The following is a 26,434-nucleotide window of genomic DNA, read 5'->3' as shown; positions in this document are numbered from 1 at the left end:
TCAACAAACATACAGGGACGTAACTCAACTAGGTTAAAAGTTAAAACATTGTGGGAAGCTGACGATAATATCTTATATGATATCAGAGTAATTCAAAGATTTGTATCTTGCAGTGCAAAATAGTATGAGATTGTTTGTTTTTTGCTGATTTACATAAATTTACTAAATAAAAAACAAACCTATAACGTACAAAAACAAGACATTAGCCTAATTGAAATGTGTTTTCCGCTGAAGTTTAAACTCATAGCTACTATAGATTTTATTATATTTTCGCCGATTTCAACATAATCACTCGATAGGTGGGCGTTGTATATATTATATAATAATACAATATTACATATGCGCCTGTAAATTTCGCAATATCCTTGGACTAATATTCAAATCATTATTTTTGGCCCACAAAATCAGAGATATACTGAAACAAAACAACCTTTAAATTAACAATGATTTGTTCTGAAATAATAAAATGAAAAATATATAAAACAAGACCATCAATGCAATACAAAAACATTCATAAATCCATCCAACAAGCGTTGTTCAGCATAATGAATATAACAATCCATTAAATATTCTTTGAAATAGTACCCATCTATTGGTATCAAGACATAGACAACAAGAACGTTAAAAAACAATTAAAGTAAAAACTGCTTGATATTACGGACAATAACTATCAATCAGCCTTAGTAAATTTCAGATATCTAAATTACCTATCCATACCAAGCAATCGTTATTTCTAAGCTTAAAACACGTCATATGCACGTTCAGAATTTCGCCAGTATTTATTGATTCCTCTACAGCGGAAAGTTTGGTCGTATGAGATTAAATTATTATACTATAATTCCTCCATAAGTCACGTGATGGGATTAGTACAGTAGTAGTAAAGATTAATCATGAAGAAACGTTATTTCTCCCTTGATTAATCAATGCCTCAACAATATGGAGAAGCATAAAATCAATGGCTGTTCGATGCACTTTCAATTGGAGAAGTTCACGAATAATTTAATGAACCACATATAATAGTTACGGACCCTCTCAGCCACACTCTTTATGTTGGAACGTTTCGAAACTGTGTGTTATACTGATAACTAACAATAAGATAACTAACCTCCGGCAGACCTTATCACCATACTCAACAGAAACTCTTACAAACAAATTACATGATGAGTTTATAAACAATGGCGTTCCCGAATAAGGAATAAACGTTACCGGAAAATATTAAAGCTTATTTTAATGATCGATATAATGATATTTTGCAGGACTACGTACTAAGTAAAATGTGTTTTACTCTCTAAGTTAAGCTCAATATGATTTATATGAATTTAAAGAAAGTTAGTTAGTATTTGAACTTATTTTAAATTCAGGGCATATCAAATTTCACTATTTTTCACCGACCTTCAAAGAGACCATCCCATACGGATAAATAGTCGAATCCAATCGGAAAGGGTTTGTTCGAAAGTTTCCTATATAATAGCAAGGCAGTCTAAGAGCACATAATATTTCCTTAGACATCACTATCACTTTCCATTAAACTTACAAAATGGTGAAGTCGGTTGTGTTGGTGTTTTCTTGTGTTTTGGTGTTGGCATCACTGTTGGTCAACGCTCAAGGTAGGAAAACATTGGTTTGTAAACCTTGTTTGCTTTCTAATCGTTTACTTTACTATACTTTACGATTTCTTCATTTTCGCTTGGTAAACCCGGTTCTCAGTGCTGTATCTCCATATTTACAATATTTGGTACAATATTTCGCTTGGTACAATATTTGCCCAATAGTATGTATCATATAACGTTAGATACTTGGAGATACATGTGAAATACTTTCTAATCGTTTACTTCTCTAGCGATGTCTTCATTTCGCTTGGTAAACCCGATTCTCAGTGCTGTATCTCCACATACTATACAATATTTGCCCAATATCATGTATCATGTAAGGTTAGGTTTATGGTTGAAACTTGGAGATACATGTTAAATACATGTGATTACCAATTATGACTATGAAACTGAGCAAAGACGACAGATTGGAAACAAGTTGTAACTTTCACGGATTACCTAGGCGTAGAGGTTTTTTGTTCGTTGTTATATTTGCCAAAATAAAATAATATAAAATGTTTAAAACAATGATGAAACATGTTACATATTTGTACACATGAATGTTGTAACTGAACTAAAAATGGAGACAAAATAAATCTAAAATTTTGTTTTCATCGTTTGAGAAACCGCGGTAAAACTTAATATATTTTATAGTGTCTAATTTGAGAAAAACACTTTTTACTGATAGTTGTTATTTCAGAACCAACATGTCCACCAATTACGTGTTTAAAACACTGTGATTTTGGCCTTCGAACGGATGAGAATGGGTGTGAAGCTTGCGTATGTTACCTTCCACCCCCTCCGCCACCAGGTAAAACATTTAAGTTTTGTAAAAATTTTATTTTCACTCATTCATTATTTTCTAAATTTCGTCTCTTCTTCTTGGCTTTGCTTCGCGAACGAAGATTTTTCTGAAGGGGTTTGTCCACGTCTGTCACAGGCTCGTTTGTGGCTGACAAGTCCGATGCGAGAAAGGCATGTCCGTCCACAGCGGCTGGAATGTCGGTTGCAGCTCTTCTGGTTGTGGTTCAGCATTGCGATTTTTTCTCTTTTTCTTTTTTCTTCACGGGCTATCCTGCGTGTGTTTTCGAAGGAGTTGACCGCTTGGTGGGTGGTGTGACGCCAGGCCACACGATTTGTGGCTTGAGTGGACCATTGGTTATGGTTAATGTGACCACCAGAAATTAGGTTTTTCTTTAGGTTGTCTTTGAATCTTTTCTTTGGAGCTCCTATATTTCGATGACCGGAAAAAAAACTTTCTCTAAACAATCCTGATACATAGGTAACATTAATTCGTTTTACTGATAGTTATTATTTCAGAACCAACATGTCCACCAATTACGTGTTTAAAACGCTGTGATTTTGGCCTTCGAACGGATGAGAATGGGTGTGAAACTTGCGTATGTTACCTTCCACCCCCTCCGCCACCAGGTAAAATATTTAAGTTTTGTAAAAATGTTATTTTCATTCATTCATTAATTTCTAAATTTCGGTATTCGTTTTCAAAAAATACAAAAGTACTGTACATAGGCCTATAGCAATAACCTTAAAAACGAATCCATGTTAGTTAAAAACAAAAACTGAAATAACTTTATAAACTGACAAAATGGAGGTAGAGGTTTTTTGTTCGTTGTCCATGTTATTGTTGTATGTTGTTTAAATATTTGCCAAAATAAAATAATATAAAATGTTTAAAACAATGATGAAACATGTTACATATTTGTACACATGAATGTTGTAACTGAACTAAAAATGGAGACAAAATAAATTTAAAATTTTGTTTTCATCGTTTGAGTGTTTTGTAACCAAACAAACCGCGGGAAAACCTAATATATTTTATAGTGCTGGTTGAAGTCTAATTTGAGAAAAAAACTTTCTCTAAACAATCCTGATACATAGGTAACATTAATTCGTTTTACTGATAGTTATTATTTCAGAACCAACATGTCCACCAATTACGTGTTTAAAACGCTGTGATTTTGGCCTTCGAACGGATGAGAATGGATGTGAAACTTGCGTATGTTACCTTCCACCCCCTCCGCCACCAGGTAAAACATTTAAGTTTTGTAAAAATTTTATTTTCACTCATTCATTATTTTCTAAATTTCGTCTCTTCTTCTTGGCTTTGCTTCGCGAACGAAGATTTTTCTGAAGGGGTTTGTCCACGTCTGTCACAGGCTCGTTTGTGGCTGACAAGTCCGATGCGAGAAAGGCATGTCCGTCCACAGCGACTGCAGAGGAAAGTCGGTTGCAGCTCTTCTGGTTGTGGTTCAGCATTGCGATTTTTTCTCTTTTTCTTTTTTCTTCAAGGGCTATCCTGCGTGTGTTTTCGAAAGAGTTGACCGCTTGGTGGGTGGTGTGACGCCAGGCCACACGATTTGTGGCTTGAGTGGACCATTGGTTATGGTTAATGTGACCAGAAATTAGGTTTTTCTTTAGGTTTTCTTTGAATCTTTTCTTTGGAGCTCCTATATTTCGATGACCGGAAAAAAACTTTCTCTAAACAATCCTGATACATCGGTAACATTAATTCGTTTTACTGATAGTTATTATTTCAGAACCAACATGTCCACCAATTACGTGTTTAAAACGCTGTGATTTTGGCCTTCGAACGGATGAGAATGGGTGTGAAACTTGCGTATGTTACCTTCCACCCCCTCCGCCACCAGGTAAAACATTTAAGTTTTGTAAAAATGTTATTTTCATTCATTCATTAATTTCTAAATTTCGGTATTCGTTTTCAAAAAATACAAAAGTACTGTACATAGGCCTATAGCAATAACCTTAAAAACGAATCCATGTTAGTTAAAAACAAAAACTGAAATAACTTTTTAAACTGACAAAATGGAGGTAGAGGTTTTTTGTTCGTTGTCCATGTTATTGTTGTATGTTGTTTAAATATTTGCCAAAATAAAATAATATAAAATGTTTAAAACAATGATGAAACATGTTACATATTTGTACACATGAATGTTGTAACTGAACTAAAAATGGAGACAAAATAAATTTAAAATTTTGTTTTCATCGTTTGAGTGTTTTGTAACCAAACAAACCGCGGGAAAACCTAATATATTTTATAGTGCTGGTTGAAGTCTAATTTGAGAAAAAAACTTTCTCTAAACAATCCTGATACATAGGTAACATTAATTCGTATTTCAGAACCAACATGTCCACCAATTACGTGTTTAATCCGCTGTGATCTTGGCACCCAACCGGATGAGAATGGGTGTAAAACTTGCGTATGTAAGCTTCCACCCCCTCCGCCACCAGGTAAAACATTTAAGTTTTGTAAAAGTTTTATTTTCATTCATTAATTTCTAAATTTCGGTATTCGTTTTCATAAAATACAAAAGTACTGTACATATAGCAATAACCTTAAAAACGAATCCATGTAGTTAAAAAACAAAAACTGAAATAACTTTTTATACATAATATAAAAAATTCGATACAATTTTTGATGTTGTTTGTACCATTTTGTAAGTTCTATGTAAATAGCGCTTAATAAAATACATTTTTATTTACATTTATTTTATAGGTGGTTGTCATTAATTCGTTTTACTGATAGTTATTATTTCAGAACCAACATGTCCACCAATTACGTGTTTAAAACGCTGTGATTTTGGCCTTCGAACGGATGAGAATGGATGTGAAACTTGCGTATGTTACCTTCCACCCCCTCCGCCACCAGGTAAAACATTTAAGTTTTGTAAAAATTTTATTTTCACTCATTCATTATTTTCTAAATTTCGTCTCTTCTTCTTGGCTTTGCTTCGCGAACGAAGATTTTTCTGAAGGGGTTTGTCCACGTCTGTCACAGGCTCGTTTGTGGCTGACAAGTCCGATGCGAGAAAGGCATGTCCGTCCACAGCGACTGCAGAGGAAAGTCGGTTGCAGCTCTTCTGGTTGTGGTTCAGCATTGCGATTTTTTCTCTTTTTCTTTTTTCTTCAAGGGCTATCCTGCGTGTGTTTTCGAAAGAGTTGACCGCTTGGTGGGTGGTGTGACGCCAGGCCACACGATTTGTGGCTTGAGTGGACCATTGGTTATGGTTAATGTGACCAGAAATTAGGTTTTTCTTTAGGTTTTCTTTGAATCTTTTCTTTGGAGCTCCTATATTTCGATGACCGGAAAAAAAACTTTCTCTAAACAATCCTGATACATCGGTAACATTAATTCGTTTTACTGAAGATGAAACATGTTACATATTTGTACACATGAATGTTGTAACTGAACTACAAATGGAGACAAAATAAATTTAAAATTTTGTTTTCATCGTTTGAGTGTTTTGCTAACCAAATAAACCGCGGGAAAACTTAATATATTTTATGGTGCTGGTTGAAGTCTAATTTGAGAAAAAAACTTTCTCTAAACAATCCTGATACATAGGTAACATTAATTCGTATTTCAGAACCAACATGTCCACCAATTACGTGTTTAATCCGCTGTGATCTTGGCACCCAACCGGATGAGAATGGGTGTAAAACTTGCGTATGTAAGCTTCCACCCCCTCCGCCACCAGGTAAAAGTTTTATTTTCATTCATTAATTTCTAAATTTCGGTATTCGTTTTCATAAAATACAAAAGTACTGTACATATAGCAATAACCTTAAAAACGAATCCATGTAGTTAAAAAACAAAAACTGAAATAACTTTTTATACATAATATAAAAAATTCGATACAATTTTTGATGTTGTTTGTACCATTTTGTAAGTTCTATGTAAATAGCGCTTAATAAAATACATTTTTATTTACATTTATTTTATAGGTGGTTGTCCCAAATGTCCATGTGGAGTTAAGCCTGACGCTTCCATTGATTCAAACGGATGTCCAGAATGTAAATGTCCACCACCAGGAGAAGGACCAATTGGTCCAAAAGGTAGGCCTGTTTTGGACCTTTTTACTCCTTCATTCATATCTTTTATTCATCAACTGATTCATAAATTTTATATAGTTTTTATAAATTCTACTTTTTAGATTATATTATATATATATTTTATACAAACGTATCTACAAAAGAAACTGCACAACTGCTATAACATGTATCACCAAAGCAAACTTGACGTTGCATTATTTTTATTTGTTTTCTCTCAGGTAAATGCTGTAAACCATGTCCGTGTAAAAATCCTTTTCCACTTCAACTTATCGATGAGAATAGATGTCTGAAGTGCGCATGTCCACCCAAACCCCCAGTCCGTAAGTACCACTTTATTGAATTATAATTTATATATATCATTACTTACTGTTATTTCATTATGTTGATTATCATTTATAACAAAAAAGTGTATATCATTTAAAATAATATGTGTAATCTATATTGCAATCGCAATAACCTGAAAGTTAGTATGACTATCGTCCTAAACCGCCTGACCAAAACTCCCCTTTAGCCATTCGAATGGGTCATGTGCTGTATTGTATAAAAAACTAATATTGTATGAAAATATAATGGATGAATTGATTGGGTGAAATTATTCTCACTTATTATTCAAAGGTTTGCATGTCGAATCTAACCATTCTCAATCATATACTTTAATTTTACTACATTCTGACAAATCTTCCGATTTATAAGCTTGTCAGGCAAATTTCCAACTGTATTTAAGTTAAATAAATCAATGTTAACTTTTTGGTTAAACCAGTTGACAAGTACTTACTTGCTACGTTTCAGCTACTTTCAGTAGCCTTGATCACGCAAATGACGTTGACATGATGTTCTGTCATTCGTCATAGTTCGGTGACTTGCGCCATCTTTCGTCTGATGTTCAGCTTTCTGCTGGTGTCCCCCTTTGGATGCTCGGGTGTCCCTTTTTATTAAGTCATCATAGATGTGGCTCAGTTCATGTCCTCCCTGGTCTCTGTTGATGTTCATATTTGTTTTTCTTATCCAAATGGCTTCTTTTATTTTTCTTGATAAGTAGTGTTGTTCTTTGTCTAATATTTTTGTATTTTCAAAATCCGGTATGTGATTTTCTATGGTGGCGTGATCTGTGATAGCTGATTTGTGTAGAATTTTAGATTGTGAGTGGCGAGCGCTCCTGGTTCTTGTCCCTACCGTATTTTTTTCCACGTCTGTTTTGTGTTCTATTATTCTTGTTTTTAATGCTCTGCCTGTTTCCCCTATGTATACCTTCTTGCAGTTGTGGCAACCTACTTGGTAGACTATACCACACTGTTGATCTTTGTCAATCTTGTCTTTAGGATGAACGAGACTTTCTCTTAATTTGTTTTTGGGAGTGATATATGTATTTATATTGTGCTGTTTCAATGTTCTTCTTAGCCTTTGAGTCATCCCTTCGACATACGGTAAACCAATGTTGACTCTGGATTTTTCTTTATCTGTTGTTATTTCTTTGTCTTTGTTTGCTTTTCTATGTTCCCTTTTGTCTTTAACTCTTTTAAAACTCCAGTCTGGATATCCGCATGTTGATAAAGCTGCTTTTATATGGCTCATTTCTTGTTTTTGTCCTTCTTCTGTTGATACGATGGATTCACATCTGTCCACTAGGGTGTTGACTACGCTAAGTTTGTGTTCGAGTGGATGATTTGATTGAAAGTGTAGGTATTGGTCTGTGTGTGTCGATTTTCTGTACACTGATGTTTTTATGTTACCATTGTCTTGAATAGTGATTAGAGTATCGAGAAAAGGGATGGTGTTGTTTTTCATGTTCTCCATAGTGAATTTTATTTGGCCTGTCTGGTCAATGGTGTTTAGATGTTGGAGGAGTTCTTCTTCAAATCCAATTGGTACAATTGCCAAGACATCGTCTACATATCTGCGCCAGAAAATCGGTTTGATATGTGATGGTGCTGTTTCTGTGGCACGTTGTTCTAAGTCTTCCATGAATATATTTGCCATTATGGGGCTGACAGGACTGCCCATTGCCATTCCCTCTTTTTGTCTGTAAATATCACCATTAAATGTGAAATATGTCGTGTTAAGAACTAGGCTTAACAGCTCCATGATGTCCTCCGTTTTCAAATTGGATTTTAGGTGTGCAGTATAGTCGTGGGATGATTTCTGCAGTGGGGAAGAGTTTGGTTTTCCATTGATATGTTATTTTCTTTTCTTCTAGTAATCTGTTTAGGATTTCCACAAGGTTTCTCTTGTATTTCTTTGTAGGGTCCTTTTTAAGTTTTTCGTACACATCCCCATCTTTCATCATGGTGTTTACCTTACGTTTGTAATCAGGGGTGTTCATGATCACCGTAGCTCTGCCTTTATCTGCCGGTAAGATCATGATGTTTTTGTCTTTTTTAAGGCTATGTATGGCTGAATGTTGCTCTTTTGTGATATTTGTTTGTGGTGGTTTGGTGGTTTTTAAAATGCTAGTAACCTTACCTCGTACAATATCTCTTTCCGCTTCAGTTATTTGTGATCAAGGCTACTGAAAGTAGCTGAAACGTAGCAAGTAAGTACTTGTCAACTGGTTTAACCAAAAAGTTAACATTGATTTATTTAATATATATTTGAAACCAGATGAAATTTTTTGAGAATGTATTTAAGTTCAAGAAACATTTGAAACTGTTGGGGCACATTCTTGTAAAATACTTTGTTGATGTGTTTGTATTTTTTAACTTTTGATAAACCATAAAAAATAGACTTACTATTTTGCTACGTTGTGTATAGTTATAGATAGTGTCTGTCCTATATTACTTGGAGTTTACTTAAAATCGAAAGCGAAATCCTCCAAAATCCTGTTTACACCCATACCGAGGACCTTTTCGTTATTAAGCGATTAAAATATGATCTAATAATTAGAAAGGAGTGCCGGCACAATATCCTGTCCTGCTACTCATTTAAACTTTGATCCAACTAAAATGTAGAGTAACTGAATTACATGAAACTATTATGGATTAAATATTAAGTCTGGTATATAACAGAGCAACAGCCTCAACATTACACACCTTTCCGGTAAACCTTCGCAGCAAATTTCCATAATCTCTTGTGTTTTATAGAAAAAAATTACACTTATTATAGAGACATAATTTTGTACTGTAATGTTGTATCACCGATTGAGAATGGGATGAAACAATATTGAGGGATGGCCGACGACCAAACCTCGTCATGTTAATTCATTGTGCGCAGCGCATGCGGAATTGGGACGTATATCCTCTCTCCCCACCACCTCGACACAGGTGTGTTGGTTTCTAGGTCCAGAAGACGACCGGCCACACATCAAACTTGATCTGATATAGGATGGTCTTCAGTCCTCGGTCCTCGCCAATTGAAAGCTCCCTACTTTACTTTAGGTCAAAGAACTTATAACACAAGAATCTCCTGTTCGTCCGAAGCGCGTAACAATTTCGAAAGGCATTGTGGGATAGAATAGAGCTATGGGTGGCGCCATTGTGAGCCATGGAGTAGGGCGCCCGCATCAAATTAGAAAGTCAAAATCATAGAGGGGTTCTGCTAATACTCTAGGGGGGTAGAGTAATTGACTGAGGAGTAGGGCGCCCGCATCAAATTAGAAAGTCAAAATCATAGAGGGGATCTGCTAATACTCTAGGGGGGTCGAGTAATTGACTTCCTAGTTTGGAGGGGGAGCTGCTCCATGCTGTGAAATGGCGTCGCCCAGTTTGACCTTTTAACCCTGTACTTCCGATACTGTGTTTTGAATGCAAATTGAAGAACAGGAGATTCTTGTGTTATAAGTTCTTTGTTTAGGTGTCAAGCTTGCATGATCTTCTAAGCTGATTCCCATTTTGCTTTTTATTACAATGAATCTTGTTTTACACTGCTATGCTTTTTTGTATAACTTGACTGAATAAAAAGACACCAGTTTTTCCTTTGTGATACAGGTCAAGAATGTCCTGAATGTGGATGTGAAAATCCTATTGCACCTCCATCCGTAGATGAAAATGGATGCCTTCGATGCACCTGTCCCGTGGAAGAACCATTACCACCCAGGGGGCCCAGAGATGCACACCATCCACCTCATGAGGGCCCTAAGGGAGATGGTCGCAACAAAAGTGAGTAAATTACTGTTTTGTACTAAGCTTGATGCACTTTAAAAGTATAGTGATAAATACAATTTAATATGTTTTTGAAATGTTTTTACCAACAAAAAAGTGTATTTAAATTAACTCTTTTTTGCTTTCAGAGAAAGAAGTATGCTGTGCTCCATGTCGATGTAAAAGACCCAAGAATATATTTCCAAGATTAGATGAAAATAATTGCATGACATGCCGCTGTCCCATACTAGATATACTAGATTTTATATTAGGTATGTATTTTTTTTGTAGTGGGAGCTGATGTACAGTAGATAATATTTTTCATTTCTATAAATAAAGTTTTCACCTACTAGAGGAATATAAATGTAATGCTTGGGAAAGTGACACATCGATACCAAGCACTGAATTATTCATATTAAAAGAAAAAAATCTAAATAAGGCATATACATAACATAAACTAATTTCAAAGGATGTAGATGTTGTTTCAACTTTAAAATATTCTAATTCAATTATAGGCCCTCCACGTGATGACGGCCCCCCTCGGGACGACGGCCCTCCTCGTGACGACGGCCCTCCTCGTGACGACGGCCCTCCTCGTGATGACGGCCCGCCTCGTGAATGTCCACCTTGTGGTTGTAAAAAGCCAGTTGCCCCGCCAACACCCGACGAATTTGGATGCCTGCGTTGTTCATGTCCTGATGATGGCCCTTCACCACCAGGACCACCAGGATCACCAGGGCCACCGGGACCACCAGGACCATCAGGCCCATCTGGTCCATCAGGCCCATCAGGTCCAACAGGACCAGAAGGTCCAACGGGACCAAAAGGTCCAACGGGACCAAAAGGTCCAACGGGACCAAAAGGTCCAACGGGACCAAAAAGTCCAACAGGTTCAACAGGACCAACAGCACCGCCTCCGGGCCCACGAGGTCCAACAGGACCACAATTTCCATCTGGACCAAAAGGTCCACCAGGAGTACAACAAAGTCAAGCAGCACAAGGACCATCACCAACTCAAGGACCTCCACCAACTCAAGGACCTCCACCAACTCAAGGACCTCCACCAACTCAAGGACTACCACCAGGCCCAAAACAAGAAGGTCCATCAGGTTTAGTTTTATTATTGTTTGTTAAAGAGTATCCAAACGGACAAGATATGTTATTGTTACTTTTAGAAGCGCACAAAAACAATGTCTTTTTCCTGATAAAAATACACAATAGCATGAAGTATTGCATATCGGTCAAAGTTAGCATTATTATTGCTACATACATCATTTGGTATGTCTTAATTTCAAACTAAATTAGAATTTTCCTAAATCACTGTCAGTGTCTTCTAATTTCTCAATATGTCGCCTTTTCTAGATGATTCCGACGCAACGTAACGTAACGGGAGTGCGGATCCGAATGCGGAATGTAGGCCTACCTCTAAAACCGATCATGAGAGCAAATACAAGTATACATACACATAATTATACATTTGATCACATTTTTTAGGTCGTGATTGTCCTTTTAACCAAATCGAAGCCAAATGTGCACGCGCTTGCCAGTCAAACTGTGTGGACTTCGTTCAGGGTATTGACACAAATCACATTATTTGTAACAAAATGTGCGCACACTGTAAATGCGAAGAGGGATTGATTTTAGATAACGATGGATGGTGTGTTCCCGAGCAGAGGTGTGGCTGCTACGTTGACGAAATACAGAAATACTTTAAGGTATTTTATCTTTACTTCTTGACGATCAGGAGTTCAGAATAAAACATACTCTAAAATACAGATAGTTAAACGACATATTATAGGAAGTAGTCGATAACGCCAACAGAAATTGATGTTTTAAAATATTATTTTTATTTGGAATTACCCGAAATGGGTCGATTGTCAACGTCATCAATACCATAATTGCTACAAAATCGTTATGAATTTTACTATAGTTTCATATCACATACTAGATGCATCTAGTGTCCATCTGCCTCAGACGTACGTATGCCTGTCCTCTGTTTAAGGTGGACACTGGGCGCAAGAAGCACTTGATCAATGGTAGCAGGCTAACAAAGGTGCTTTGAAACAGTCCAGTTTATATCAAAATATAATTGTTCTATTTTATCTTCAGATCGGTGATAAATTCACATTACGAGGTCAAAGATGTGAATGTCTTTCCCAGAACTTTGAGTGTGAAGAAGATGCAGAAGGAGAAGAAGAAGGCTCTGGTTAATTGATGTGTTTTCTATAAATTCAAAACAAATATGCAGTAAATCAAGTTTAACATTCCATTAGTTGTTACTATACTTAATTGAAGCTCGTGAAAAAAGCATTTTTTATGAATTATTTTTTGTAGGCCTACGAAAATACCAAATAGCTAGGGCCTATCTATCTACGTTTATATTTTTAACATATTTCGTGAATAAAGATTTATAATATTATAAATTATTGTATCATTAGTCTACTGTAGGATCTGCCTTTTATTACGATGAATATTTGAATGAATAAACGAATATTAATGAGGAAAGAGCTGGTATATGTTCATGAGCGGGGGGATAAGTTATGAATCGAACATGTTGAGAAAATCGGATAGATCAAAGTTTAAACGAATTGGATTTGTATGAAGTAGGCTATGGTACAGTATGTTAAATCAAGGCAATCCAACAACAGGACGCTGAGCTCGCCTTGCCAATAGGTTCCCATCGACACGAATGTAACTAAATTCTCTTCCAATAGTAGTGTTTCCCTACTAAATAAATATGTTATTAAGTAAACTTAGTAAGCTTGGAGGTTCGCAAGGAATTTTAAAGATTTAATTTTTTTTATTTACCTCGATCCATTCAATTAAACTTATTGAATAATAAAATTATTGTAATTTATAAATTATTTTAGTTGTTATTATCAAGTTACGATCCTGCTAAAGTAGTTGCGCTCCCAAATACCTCTCAGAATTATTGGCAATCAAGGAGAGAAAGTGAGAACTAAGATATAGTCATTGGTGCTACTGCACATTTCGAGGAGCAAACATAGTTGGGGAGATCGGACTTTCAGTATTGCTGGACCTAGGCTCTGGGATCACCTACATTTGAACATTAAACAAACATCATTATTGAGCATCTTTAAGTCACTACTCAAAACTCACATTTTCTTATATTTTTGGCAGCACCATGAGCAATGACGGATTGATTGATTGATTATGCCAAGATAGTGAAAGTTTTCAGATGGAAAGTGGAGTGAGGCAAGGATGTCCACTGTCTGCTATCTTATAATCTGTAGAAATAATGGCCATTAATGTAAGAAAAATCCACAATGTAAAGGTATCAATTTGCCAAGTAATAACAATGAATGTACAGCAAAAATATGTCAATTGACAGATGATACCGTCATATTTGCACAAGATGAGATTAGTTTAAGTTTTGTCAATAATTATGTCTGGTTTAAACTTAAATAAAAAAAAAAATAAAAGAATGTGGATTGGTTCCAGTAAGAATAACGAGACAACACCGTTTAGATGGGCAAAAATCCAGTCAAATGTTTAGGTATACATGTCGGCTATAATAAAAACGTGTGTGAGGAATAAATTGGAATTTAAAAAAATTGTAAAATTACACCAGGTTTTGCAACTATGGAAAAAAGAAGCCACTCTTTTTTTTAGTGAAAATTAATCCTAAAAGCCTTTGCAATTTCAAAGCTTGTATATAATGCTATCATTATATCTGTACCTAAGTATGTATAGTAGGTAGAAAAGATTGTATATAGTTTTTATGGGGTTAAAAAAAAATAAATAAAAAGAAAAACCCTTATAAAACCTATTACAGAAGGAGGACTCAACATGACACACTTTAGCACAATGGTTAATTTTTTAAAGCTTAGTTGGGTTAAGAGACTGCTGACCCGGTTAATGGAAATGAAAAAAGATATTATATTGTATCCCTTTGAATACACGGTCAATATAACCCAGGTAAATTTTGAAGCTCACAAAGAACTGAAGTGTATCCCCGAATTTTATCAAGAAATGTTAAAAGTAATAGTGTACTTCAATAATATTAATAATGCATACCCAAAAAATGCAAAAGAAGTAGAATACAGCAATGGTGAGAAATAATTTCATAAAATGTAGGTCTAATGAAAAAAACAATATATCTCAAAAGGTGGTTACAAGCAGGGTACAAAACAGTAGAAGATATAACAGTAAATTATAGATTAATGTCATTCGAAGAAGTAATCCCCAACCTTTCAAAACAACAAATGTTTGAGCTTTTTATGTTAATAAATGCAATTCATTCCGAGTGGAAGAAAATAATTACAAATAATGAAATCGAAATAGACAAGATAGATTTTAAGAGACAACACTTTATTGTAAAAAGCACAAAAACTCATTTTACTATACAACTTATGAATAATATTTCTATTGCCCCATCTTGTCATGAATCTAAATGGGAAACACATTTTAGAAATGTAAATCTCGATTGGAAAGAAATATGGTTTAACAAAGTTTATAGTATAAAACATGTTACGAAATTAGCATAATTTAATTTTAAGTTGATACACTGTATTGTTTTTTTCGCTTTCTTTCTTTTTCTGTCTTCTATATTGAGAAAAATTTAAAAGAATATTGAAGTAACTTTTTTCAGTACACTTATCGTATTTTACCTATAATTAAAAACAGAAAGATGAAAAAGAAAGAAATATAGACAAAAAACAACGTGTTGGCCAAATTTTATAAGAGGGTATGTGCCAACAACCAATTATGTTATGTTTTAAAAAGATATATCTTTTTTAACTATATTATAGTACATTCATGTTATAAAACACCATGGTTTTTTTTAATTTAATCTTTTAGGCCTATACCTTTGTCATGGAATGGAATAATGAATAAAAGAGAGAAAACAAAGATGATTCTATCCAATTATCGCAAAAATTTGATTTGATTCTGATGTATAAATGTATATATACTCTATATATCTTATAGGCTATTTGAATTTCACATATTTTTCAAAAAGAAAAAAAAACAATGTATCGGACGAAGTTACACCATAGTGATCGGACGAAGTCACACCATAGTGATCGGACGAAGTTACACCATAGTGATCGGACGAAGTTACACCATAGTGATCGGACAAAGTTACACCATAGTGATCGGACGAAGTCACGCCATAGTGATCGGACGAAGTCACACCATAGTGATCGGACGAAGTCACACCATAGTGATCGGACGAAGTCACACCATAGTGATCGGACGAAGTCACACCATAGTGATCGGACGAAGTTACACCATAGTGATCGGACGAAGTTACACCATAGTGATCGGACGAAGTTACACCATAGTGATCGGACTAAGTCACACCATAGTCAATAGAAAGTACTTATATAGAAAGTCAAACAGAGAGAATTCAAAAGGCACGCATATTTTACCTTATTACAAAACTAGATTCATGGGTCCTGTTTACATTTTCCTTTTATACATTTACGCATCAACACTTTCTAAGTTTACCGAGTTGAAGGCTGACCATACAATAACAACAATGCATTAAATAACTTTGAATTGTTGTCTTGGCTATTTAGTGGGGCTCCTTAGACCCAAAATACTTCAAATTTGAAGCATAAAACTTGGTACGGCAACTTGTAAAAAATTCGCAACTTTTAGGATTTGAGACCATTTGAAATTTGACCTTCGACCTCAGATAATGTCCGATTCCTCAGAACAAGTAATAAATAAATATAAACCGTACATCCTACACACGAAAATAATGGCAAATGATGCAGAAATACTACTTTCTATTTACGTTTAATAGTGTGCATTTAACTCAATAATAATAATAATAGGCCTAATAATAATAATAGGCCTAATAATAATAATAAGCCTAATAATAATAATAATTTGCAGTTTGCATTATAACTGTTTACTTTATTATTTTTTTAAAACTTGTCTTTCTTCAATAACATTTTATCAGTTTTGCCATGTGTTGTGTACAGTACCGTAGGTGAGATTCCTAGAAAAATATAATGCGAATTTTAATCGATGAAAGAAGTACATCTTGAAAACGTTTAACGGTGACTAGCAACGTGTAAAGGAAGTCAACAACCAACGTTTTAAAGATTACACTAACGTTACAAATAGGCCCCCTAACGTTCAACAAACATTACAATGATGTTATATGGATGTTAAAGATTAAAAACCCCATTAAACTAACGTTACTAATAAGGTTTAATTTACCGTTCAACAAACGTTTACAAGTCACGTCATTTCGAACCTTCAAATAACGTTATTAATAACGTTTCATGAACGTGTACAAGGGTCAACATTTTGACGTCAATCGAACGTTAACTTGTAACATTCAACAAACGTTTAAAAATCACCTTATTTGAACGTTATTTCAAACCTTCAACAGACGTTACAAAAAAAACGTTCAATGAACGTTTACAAGGGTCAACATTTTAGTCAACCTAACAGAACATCCAAATAACGTTATTTGAACGTTAAATTGTTTGCTGGCCCAATAGCACTAAAAGAACTTCGTGACCCAAGAATGGTTGACAGTATTAAAAGCAGCAGAAAGAGTGGTTGACAGTATCAAAAGCAGTAGAATATATATAGAATATACATTGTCAACAATTTGACACCAAAACACTCAATATGTCCAGTAAATCCAGAGATATAGCATGTTTGTGTGGAAATAGCGGCCATTTTGTTTATGCTAATTATGCAAATTGGTCAATGCTGACAGCCGACCAGTAAAAAAATTCTTCATTCTTATGGTATAGAGAATCAAAATCCATAAAAAAAAAAACTATAGAAAACATTGCAAGGTTAAACCCCTTGGCTGCCGGACTAATAATCCGCCGATTTTCCCTTCTACTTTTAGAGCGTGAGCGTAGAACTAGAAAGGTGAAATTTATACTCGTCAAGGCCACCATTTAAAAATAATAATGTGTGTTACATGGTTTATGATCAGTGAAAGCCCATGTGAAAATGGTTATAAACTTGTATTAGTTTTTAATCGAGACGAATATTTTATAAAACCAACTAAATCTGCGGATTATTTGGATTCCAACAAAGATGTGCTGTGTGGTAAGTTGATTGCATTGTCACAGGTAGCCGGCGTCGGCGGGCCTACTAAAACACCAAACGAAAATAAATGGGACCAAACGAGACTCAGAATGAATACCTACCAAACGAGAGTAGATAATTGTTTATTAATTATAAAAACCAAACTTTTATAGCAAAAAAAATCGTCCGAATTTATTTTAAAAACGAGAGTATCTATGGCACGCCCATGGTACCTTAAGAGGAGAACAGCGAGTATTAAACAACAGCAGATCGTTATCATTTGTGTTCTTCTTGCTTATAATCTTTTTAACATACAATTGTTGACCGGAAACAAAGGTTATCAGAGCCTTTGATATATTAATATATAAAATAATATATGAGTGAACGAATACAGTATATCCAACAATTACACCCCCAAAATATTCATCCAAAATAATTAAGTAACCAATGCTCAACTTTTGTTAATTTAGGCGTTGATATGAGACCAGAAAAAGAAGGTGGAACATGGCTAGGTGTCTCAAAAACGGGAAAGGTGGCTTGTCTATTAAACATCAGAGAGCCCGCAAACAGACGGGTATCACATACAAAAAAAAAAGTATTTGGCAGAGGTCTGCATTCTCTATTGTATCACAATTTCCAAAAATCTTTCACTTAAGCACAGCTTTATCTTGACTTGAGCAAAAGGATTGATGTTGATGCTATCCCCTTCTGCTAAATTTCCAATTAACTGACCTGGTTAGTTAAAATCTAAACGTCTAAATTCAAACCAGTCTCTGTTTTTCCTATTTCTATCTGCTATGTGAAACTTTACCAAGTGATCGAGTGATAAAAGGGCACTGTGGGAGTCCACATTATTTGCTTTAAAAATAATTACTACATAAATTGTATTCATATTTTTATATCATTTTTGTTTTTATCTACTGAATATTTCAGGCTCACTGGTTACAAATTTCTTAACAAATGATACCGACTGTACTTCATACTTACGACAACTTATTGGTTCAGATTACAACGAATTTAATCTTATTTTGATGGACTTTAGGTACGTTTTTTTATTACCACGCAAACAATATTTAGTATTTCCACAAAAATATCTTTAAACAAAACCACAAAAAAATCTGCACCACACTTGAGAAACATTGAGAATCATAATGCGATGAATGATGACAACTTCCTGTATATAGAAACACAAACCATAGAAACAACCATTTCCTATGTCTAAGTGAATTAACAATCGATTCAACTCGTCTCGGCCAAAGTCAAGTCGGCCCCTAGTCAAGTCGGCCCCAAGTCAAGTCGGCTCCAAGTCAACTCGGTCCCACGTCAACTCGGTCTCAAGTCAACTCGTCCAAAAACTAATCAGCTCGGCCCCAATAAAGTATGGAACGCAAAGAGCGAAGCGAATTGATAATGATTATAAATATTATAATTATTATTTTTTATAAACATTTTTTTTTACTGTAATCTAATAATATCTATCTTATATAGGTAGATCTAAGATTGAGAATATTTCGATTCATTCTGGGAAGATCCTTGTTTGTATCACAATAGGCATATAGACCGGCAGCCCAGAGACATTTGGTTAGATGAGCTAGGTACCAATATCTGACTATTTAAGTGTGTTGGGGGTCACTTGAAGTCAATGAAAATGGGAGTCTGCCGGGTACCCCCTGCTGCGTCTAGACCGGGGGGACTCCGAAAGGTGCTAAAAAAATCGGCACCGGTTAGATGAGAGAGATACCACCTAATTTTACCACCACGGGATGCCCATTGGCATCCTTATACCAGTATCACAAACGACAGACTTTTTGTCTGCTGCAATAGGCCCGCCAGACCCTCCGAGGGAGGGCCTAAAATGGGGCTAGCATAGATGAGTGAGGTACCACTCAAAATTAATGCCAAATGAACAAGTTGTGTTCATACAATACGAAATGGATAACAACAGACTAATTGTCTGCTGCACCGCAAGTGCCAGACTCCCTAAAGTTAGACTAGAGACCCCCCTTCCCCCAACTAGCCCAGCCTAGATATTGTAGATACCACCAGCAACCAATTTTATATGATTTAGCACAATGTAAGCAATACCAAATGACCTATTACAGACTATCTGTACACTGCCTTGGCCCTGGCAGACCCCTCTAAAGTTAGACTAGAGACCCACCTTTCCCCAACTAGCCCAGCTTAGATATTGTAGATACCACCAGCAGCAAAAAAAACCCAAAACAACATGTTTAATTGAATAAACTTTAATCGAACTAACACAAAACAATTGAAAATATATCCCATCAATGACGATAAAATGACCATTACCATTCTAAAGGGAAAAATAGTTTAAGAGTTTCACTTAAAACTTATATAAGCCAAATAATAAAAACTTTTCAACGTATGGTATGGTTGGAATCTACCTAAAACATATTTTACTGACTAAACGCTGTAGTTTTACAGAAATAGGCCTACTGCACATACAATTTTAATTAAAAAAAACGATCTGTTGCCCAATGCTTTTTAGAAGAGTATAGTAATAATTTGTAACATAATGTGGTAATTATTATTAACATTTAAACATAATTCTGACCAAACCCAGTAGTATTAAATAAATAACCTAATCAAAGTTTTCTTTTTATTTAAATATTTCTTTGTTATATTATATTATATATAATGTAACTGTAAAACTGTATGCCTAGTTGTAGCCAAATTAGAAGAGTATATTAATATATTTTCAACAAGTACTGTAGCCCAATGCTTATTATAAAAGATTATACTAATTTTTTGTACCTTTTTTAATAGATCAGTACTACATAACTAGTCCAATGCTTATTAAAAGAGTATATTAATCATTATTTTGAACAAAGTTTGTTTAATACACAAACTTTGTTCAAAATAATGATTAATATACTCTTCTAATAAGCATTGGGCTAGTTATGTAGTACTGATCTATTAAAAAGGTACACAAAATTAGTATAATCTTTTATAATAAGCATTGGGCTACAGTACTTGTTGAAAATATATTAATATACTCTTCTAATTAAGAATTTGGCTACAACTACTGTTTTTTACTTACAAATTGTATAATGTTGCCCGAGAGTAGCTCTGCTAACTTCTCTGGCTGTTTTACTTTATCGTTTTGATTTAGCTTTTCGCTTTTTTTTTGTATCCATTGAGATCCAGCCACTGATACCCACAGTATTGTCACTTTTCAGTAATTTGCCTTTGGATTTATATATATATAAAACAAAGAAATATTTAAATAAAAATAAAACTTTCATTGTAAAGGTTATTTATTTAATACTACTGGGTTTGGTCAGAATTATGTTTAAATATTAATAGTACATAATAACCACATTATGTTACAAATTATTATTATACTCTTCTAAAAAGCATTGGGCAAAACTTTCATTGTAAAGGTTATTTATTTAATACTACTGGGTTTGGTCAGAATTATGTTTAAATGTTAATTATATAGTACATAATAACCACATTATGTTACAAATTATTATTATACTCTTCTAAAAAGCATTGGGCAACAGATCGTTTTTTTACTTAAAATTGTACAGTACTACAGTAGGCATATAAATAGTTCAGTATGTTGTACTGTCCCTAGAAAAAAGGTATTTAAAGTTATTTCTGTAAAACTACAGCGTTTAGTCAGTAAAATATGTTTTAGGTAGATTTCAACAATCTCATGCATTGAAAAGTATTTATTATTTGGCTTATATAAGTTTTAAGTGAAACTCTTAAACTATTTTCCCTTTAGAATGGTAATGGTAATTTTATCGTCATTGATGGGATATATTTTGTTTGGTGTTAGTTCGATTAAACATGTTGTTTTGTGGGGTTTTTTTTGCTGCTGGTGGTATCTACACTATCTAAGGTAGGCTATACTTGGGGTAAATGGGGTCTCTAGTCGAACTTTAGAGGGGTCTACCAGGGCCAAGGCCAGGGCACATAACATTCATGATAAATGGCACATCTAATTGGCCGGAAAAAAAACTCTCATGCAGCATGCTACCATTGAACAAAACGATCGTACTTTTTATCATTGTTGAATGTTTTGATATTAGCCTAATTGTTAAAACGACCTTCACAACCAAAATATTTCTTTGTAATACAATTTATTTTAAATGGAACGCTATAAAAATAATCCTCTGCTTCATCAGAGCATGAATACCTAATTACCAGACAAGAACGTATCTTTATTACGTTTTACTATCAATCCATTTTCATATCACGCAATCCATTTTTCAACAATATAGTAGTATAACAATAACATTTTGATTGAATAGTGAGGGATTAGTTACAGTTTGACTTTGAATAAACCATTGGTAATTTACTGAAAATCCAAAATGAACTTGTGTTATAATACAAACAATATTATTCAATCAAAGAAACGCTCTACTACACATGAGAAATAGATGTCGGTCGATAAACTTCTGACGACGACTAAAACAACGACAATCAGCTAAATGTTAGTGATTTTATTTCATCTCTGGCTTGTTACATTTTTCATGACACATTACCAGACTTCCCCCTCCTCTCGCAATGAACTACAGTACAGATCTTCCCTATCTAGGCTTGTGTATGTAGCATACTACGCTATTCACAAATTACCCACGCATAGCAGTGTTACTAGAGCCATCACAGATTACCTCTAATGGATCAATCATTCACACATGAATTCAAAAATTCATCGACAAACGAAATATAGCCTATATTCATTCCTTTTAAATATTAGGCATATTGCCAAGGCCAATAATCGATTTGTCCATAATTATTGCGTTTTGCCGGGGGTTTTTCATAATCTAAGGCCAATTTTTAGGCCAAATCATAATTGTGCGTATAGTTTTGTATTTCCGATGCGTGTAGTACCCTATTTATCTTCATTTCCGTACGTTCGTAAATATTAGGCCGAATTTCCGTAGTAATTTATAGACGTTCCGAAATTTGAACCGTGTTATACCGGTAGCAGAGCAAAGTTTGCTTCTTTCTGCAAATGTCCTATCATTATTTTCTTTGTTTTATTTGGAGTGTGGTTTAAAACAACACTTTTGTAAAGTTTATAGTGGATAAATAAAAATGAATTTTTGGAAATTGTGGTTTTAACATCTGAATTCCAAATTATATACAATTTAACCTTTTGCTCAATATATTTATAGCAACAGCTTCATATTTTTTGTATAACTTTTTAAAATTATTAATTGATAATTAATTTACATTAATTGAGTACAGTTATTAGAATGTATTACCGTACCAAAAGTACCTTCATCGGGGACTTCCATGTGACGTTCGCATTGATCGAAAACAAATTTATCATCAATTTTACGTGCGAGAGTACCATTTGCGGCCATCTAGGGGTGTCATTTAACAATTTGCTTGCTCAAATACTCAGTGTCTACAGCCCTGGAGTCTTTGAGCAACCCTCTTAAAATAGTCCTGCGACTGATAGCTCTATCTGTATTTATTTACAGCAATTTGTTTAGGAAACTAAATATATCAATGTAAATAGGTGGTATTGATACAGTTGAGTAGGCCTACGTATCGGCTGGTGGTCTAGAAAAAAATAATCGAATGCTATAGGCCTAATGTAAACTACAGTACATGATACCATAGATATTATAGTGTAATATATTAAATTCACTATAATCCTCTATGATGATGATACACTATACTTCATAGTCACACATAAATATTGTAGGTAACAATAGGTACGCGTTTGTCTAGACGGTATGAGTTATTCACAACGAGTTTACGAATTTTTCAATTTACAAATAACCTTTTGTATTGTGGGGCACGTATTTGGAGGATTTTCAGAGATGAGGGTGGTGAGGTGTCGGGGATGGGGGTTCGCAGTCGGTTAAGGGCGGGGAGGGGGGAAGGTTCGCTGTAAAGGGGGGTTCGCCCGAACCATAAACCCCCCCCCCCCCCCTGGCTACGGGCCTGAAGGCAGTGTACAGATAGTCTGTAATAGGTCATTTTTGTATTGCTTACAATGTGCTAAATCATATAACATTGGTTGCTGGTGGTATCTACAATATCTAAGCTGGGCTAGTTGGGGGAAGGGGGGGGGGGACGGTCTCTAGTCTAACTTTAGGGTGTCTGGTACTTGCGGTGCAGCAGACAATTAGTATTGTATGAACACAACTTGTTCATTTGGCATTAATTTTGAGTGGTACCTCACTCATCTATGCTAGCCCAATTTTGGGCCCTCCCTCGGGGGGTCTGGCGGGTCTATTGCAGCAGACAAAAAGTCTGTCGTTTGTGATACTGGTATAAGGATGCCAATGAGCATCCCATGGTGGTAAAATTAGGTGGTATCTCTCTCATCTAACCGGTGCCAATTTTTTAGCACCTTTCGGAGTCCCCCCGGTCTAGACGCAGCAGGGGGTACCCGGCAGACTCCCATTTTCATTGACTTCAAGTGACCCCCAACACACTTAAATAGTCAGATATTGGTACCTAGCTCATCTAACCAAATGTCTCTGGGCTGCCTGTCTAATAGGCTAGCTTACTATACTAACAAACACATACTGAGATTAACATCACAACTAATAATAATATTAATATAATATAAATATAATATAATATAAATAAATACTAGGCCTACCTATCAATTAAACGAAAAAAAAAAATTATATTGCATTTTCCGTTTTATTTTGTCGGCCTAGGCCTAGTCCTATGTGTAGACCTAACCTTACTAATTCCAACCTTACTAATCCTAACCTTACTAGTATGCATTCCATACTTTAATGGGGCCGAGTTGACCGATTAGTATTTGGCTGAGTTGACGTGAGGCCGAGTTGGCTTGAGGCTGAAATGACATGAGGCCGAGTTGACTTAAGGCCGACTTGACTTGGGGCCGAGTTGACTTTGGGCCGACTTGACTTTGGCCGAGATGGTTTAGGGCCGATTTGACCTGCACCTTTTAAAGAAAAATGCTGAAAAGGGATTTATAACATATTTAGTTCATGGTTAATAAAAAAATGTTTTTAAACTATTAATTATCAGTTTATCAATATAGTCTTCTTTAATGTCCAGTTTTTTCGCTTTGCTTTAAAAAATTTAGACAAGCAAAACCAGAAGTTTGTTACTATAGTAACACATCAGAAGGAGAATGTTCTTCATTGGAATCTGGTAAGTAAATTAAAATATTAATAAAAATGTGTTGTATCCGCAAAGATCGACGTCAAAATTAAAACTAAATGTCTGCTAATATTTAAAGTACAGTACAGTAGATTGAATTGTTTATGATCCCATTTTAGAATTATACAGTTTGAAAGTTTATGTCGGCTTATTTACACAGTACTGTACTGTATATTTTTTTACGAGTTATAATAGTTTTTTTTTATTCTAATTTCGATCCCTGATACAGTTCAATTATAGCTTACTTATATGTTTAAATTGTAAATTGCTTGAAATATTTTGGACTTTCACTTTTCAAGCAAAAATAAATCAATTCATACAAAGACTATTCTTTTTGTCAATTTTATATTGAAATTGTAAAGATTTAGATTAAAAAGTCACACTTCATCACAGTTCTTTATACTGTACTAGCCTTGCTTTTGTTATGATCAATAATGGTGTATCTGGTATGAACTCTAATTTTTTTTTTCCTTTTCAGGCTGTTACGGCATTTCTAACACCCCATTGTCCCAACCATGGCCAAAAGCCATGAAAGGTAAACAATATCTTGAAGAGTTGATGAAAAAAAACCACACTATGAGTACGAATGAACTAACAGACAAACTACTCAAATATGCATCAAGGAAAGAAGGGTACAGTAAATTGATTTATTTGGACATACAATTTGTTTAGTAGCACACCTTTATAATACAAAGTCGCATTCTCTCACAAAGTAAAGGGTCTTTCACACCTGTTCCGGCATGGTTTGATGCTGGAAAATTGGCTAAAATCAAACGCCAATGTTTCCTTTTCATGACGCTACACGCGGCTATGTGTCAGTTGATTTGCGAATGAAAACCAAACATTGACCATCGATTTGATTTGCCGAAACCGGCATAAATATATAAAAAAATAACAAACTTGATTGCTTACAGGGAATGGGAAATTCCGGAAGGTATTTCATTCGAGGCATCACTCTTAGTACCAGAAGCAGCTTTCTTCAAATCACCAGATTATGGCACAAGGTATTACTACAGTAGAATAAACACTTTTAATTTTGTTAGATTATAATTAATAAAAAACATGATTTTCAAATTTATAATTTCAGATGATAAAGATTGATAAGATAACGGGACGACAATAACAGTGATGATGAAAAATATAAAGATGCAAATGTTGGTGGGGGGGGGGGGGGGGGTGGAGAAATGAAGAAATGGTTATGCGACTTTGACATTTTTACAATTAATATCTAATTGATTTTATTCTAACAGAACTACAACTGTAATTTTAATAAACAAGAAAGGGGAAACAACTTTTACAGAACGAACCATGGTAGATCCAATGGACCCCAATACAAAATGGTCAACGAAAACATTTTATCATCGTGCAGCTACAGTAAAACCAGTGAAAACAATACATGAGCTGATACAATTTAACTATTGCAAAATTAAATGTTGCAACATTTTATAGTTTGTTTTAAATGTATAAAACCACATTCTATGATAACCTCAGGAAACAATATTTATTAACTTTATTTATGTGTATGTATATTACAACCAGCTGTTTATATCTCTGCCAAGCTTCTCTGTTTTCTACTGTTATTCAGACTCCACCCTGTCACCTTTTGTTGTAATTCTTTTATTCCTGTCCACCCAGGCAGCACTTGCCAGTTTTTATACTACGACGTTATCCAAATTCCTTCATTTGCACTGATGAAGGGCTAGTGTTGCCCGAAAGCTCTTACTTTATCGTTTT

General features: G+C 34.8%; 3 protein-coding genes across 3 annotated transcripts in view; 2 read left to right on the top strand and 1 right to left on the bottom strand.

Moving 5' to 3' along the window:
* The window catches only part of LOC144840108 (inositol hexakisphosphate and diphosphoinositol-pentakisphosphate kinase 2-like), a 230,941-nt gene that overhangs the window by 168,165 nt on the left and 36,342 nt on the right, over positions 1-26,434 (bottom strand). The window lies entirely within an intron of this gene.
* Positions 1,507-12,957, top strand: LOC144840148 (uncharacterized). Its single transcript, XM_078695846.1, has 16 exons — positions 1,507-1,607; positions 2,290-2,400; positions 2,898-3,020; positions 3,515-3,637; positions 4,136-4,258; positions 4,749-4,859; positions 5,155-5,277; positions 5,996-6,106; positions 6,354-6,464; positions 6,680-6,781; positions 10,382-10,552; positions 10,684-10,806; positions 11,050-11,643; positions 12,029-12,249; positions 12,644-12,752; positions 12,783-12,957. The coding sequence occupies exons 1-15, from the start codon at positions 1,538-1,540 to the stop codon at positions 12,743-12,745; spliced, it is 2,319 nt and encodes a 772-aa protein (XP_078551972.1). The 5' UTR covers positions 1,507-1,537; the 3' UTR covers positions 12,746-12,752; positions 12,783-12,957.
* LOC144851831 (transport and Golgi organization protein 2 homolog) lies at positions 17,418-26,149 on the top strand. Its single transcript, XM_078709467.1, has 7 exons — positions 17,418-17,584; positions 18,034-18,171; positions 18,497-18,605; positions 24,624-24,691; positions 25,179-25,332; positions 25,615-25,704; positions 25,951-26,149. The coding sequence occupies exons 1-7, from the start codon at positions 17,443-17,445 to the stop codon at positions 26,147-26,149; spliced, it is 900 nt and encodes a 299-aa protein (XP_078565593.1). The 5' UTR covers positions 17,418-17,442.

Source organism: Antedon bifida, chromosome 1 (genome assembly GCF_963402885.1).
Source record: "Antedon bifida chromosome 1, ecAntBifi1.1, whole genome shotgun sequence".
NCBI classification, from domain to species: domain Eukaryota; kingdom Metazoa; phylum Echinodermata; class Crinoidea; order Comatulida; family Antedonidae; genus Antedon; species Antedon bifida.
The sequence above is the reverse complement of the archived record's forward strand: the minus strand, read 5'-3'. Positions and strand labels throughout refer to the sequence as shown.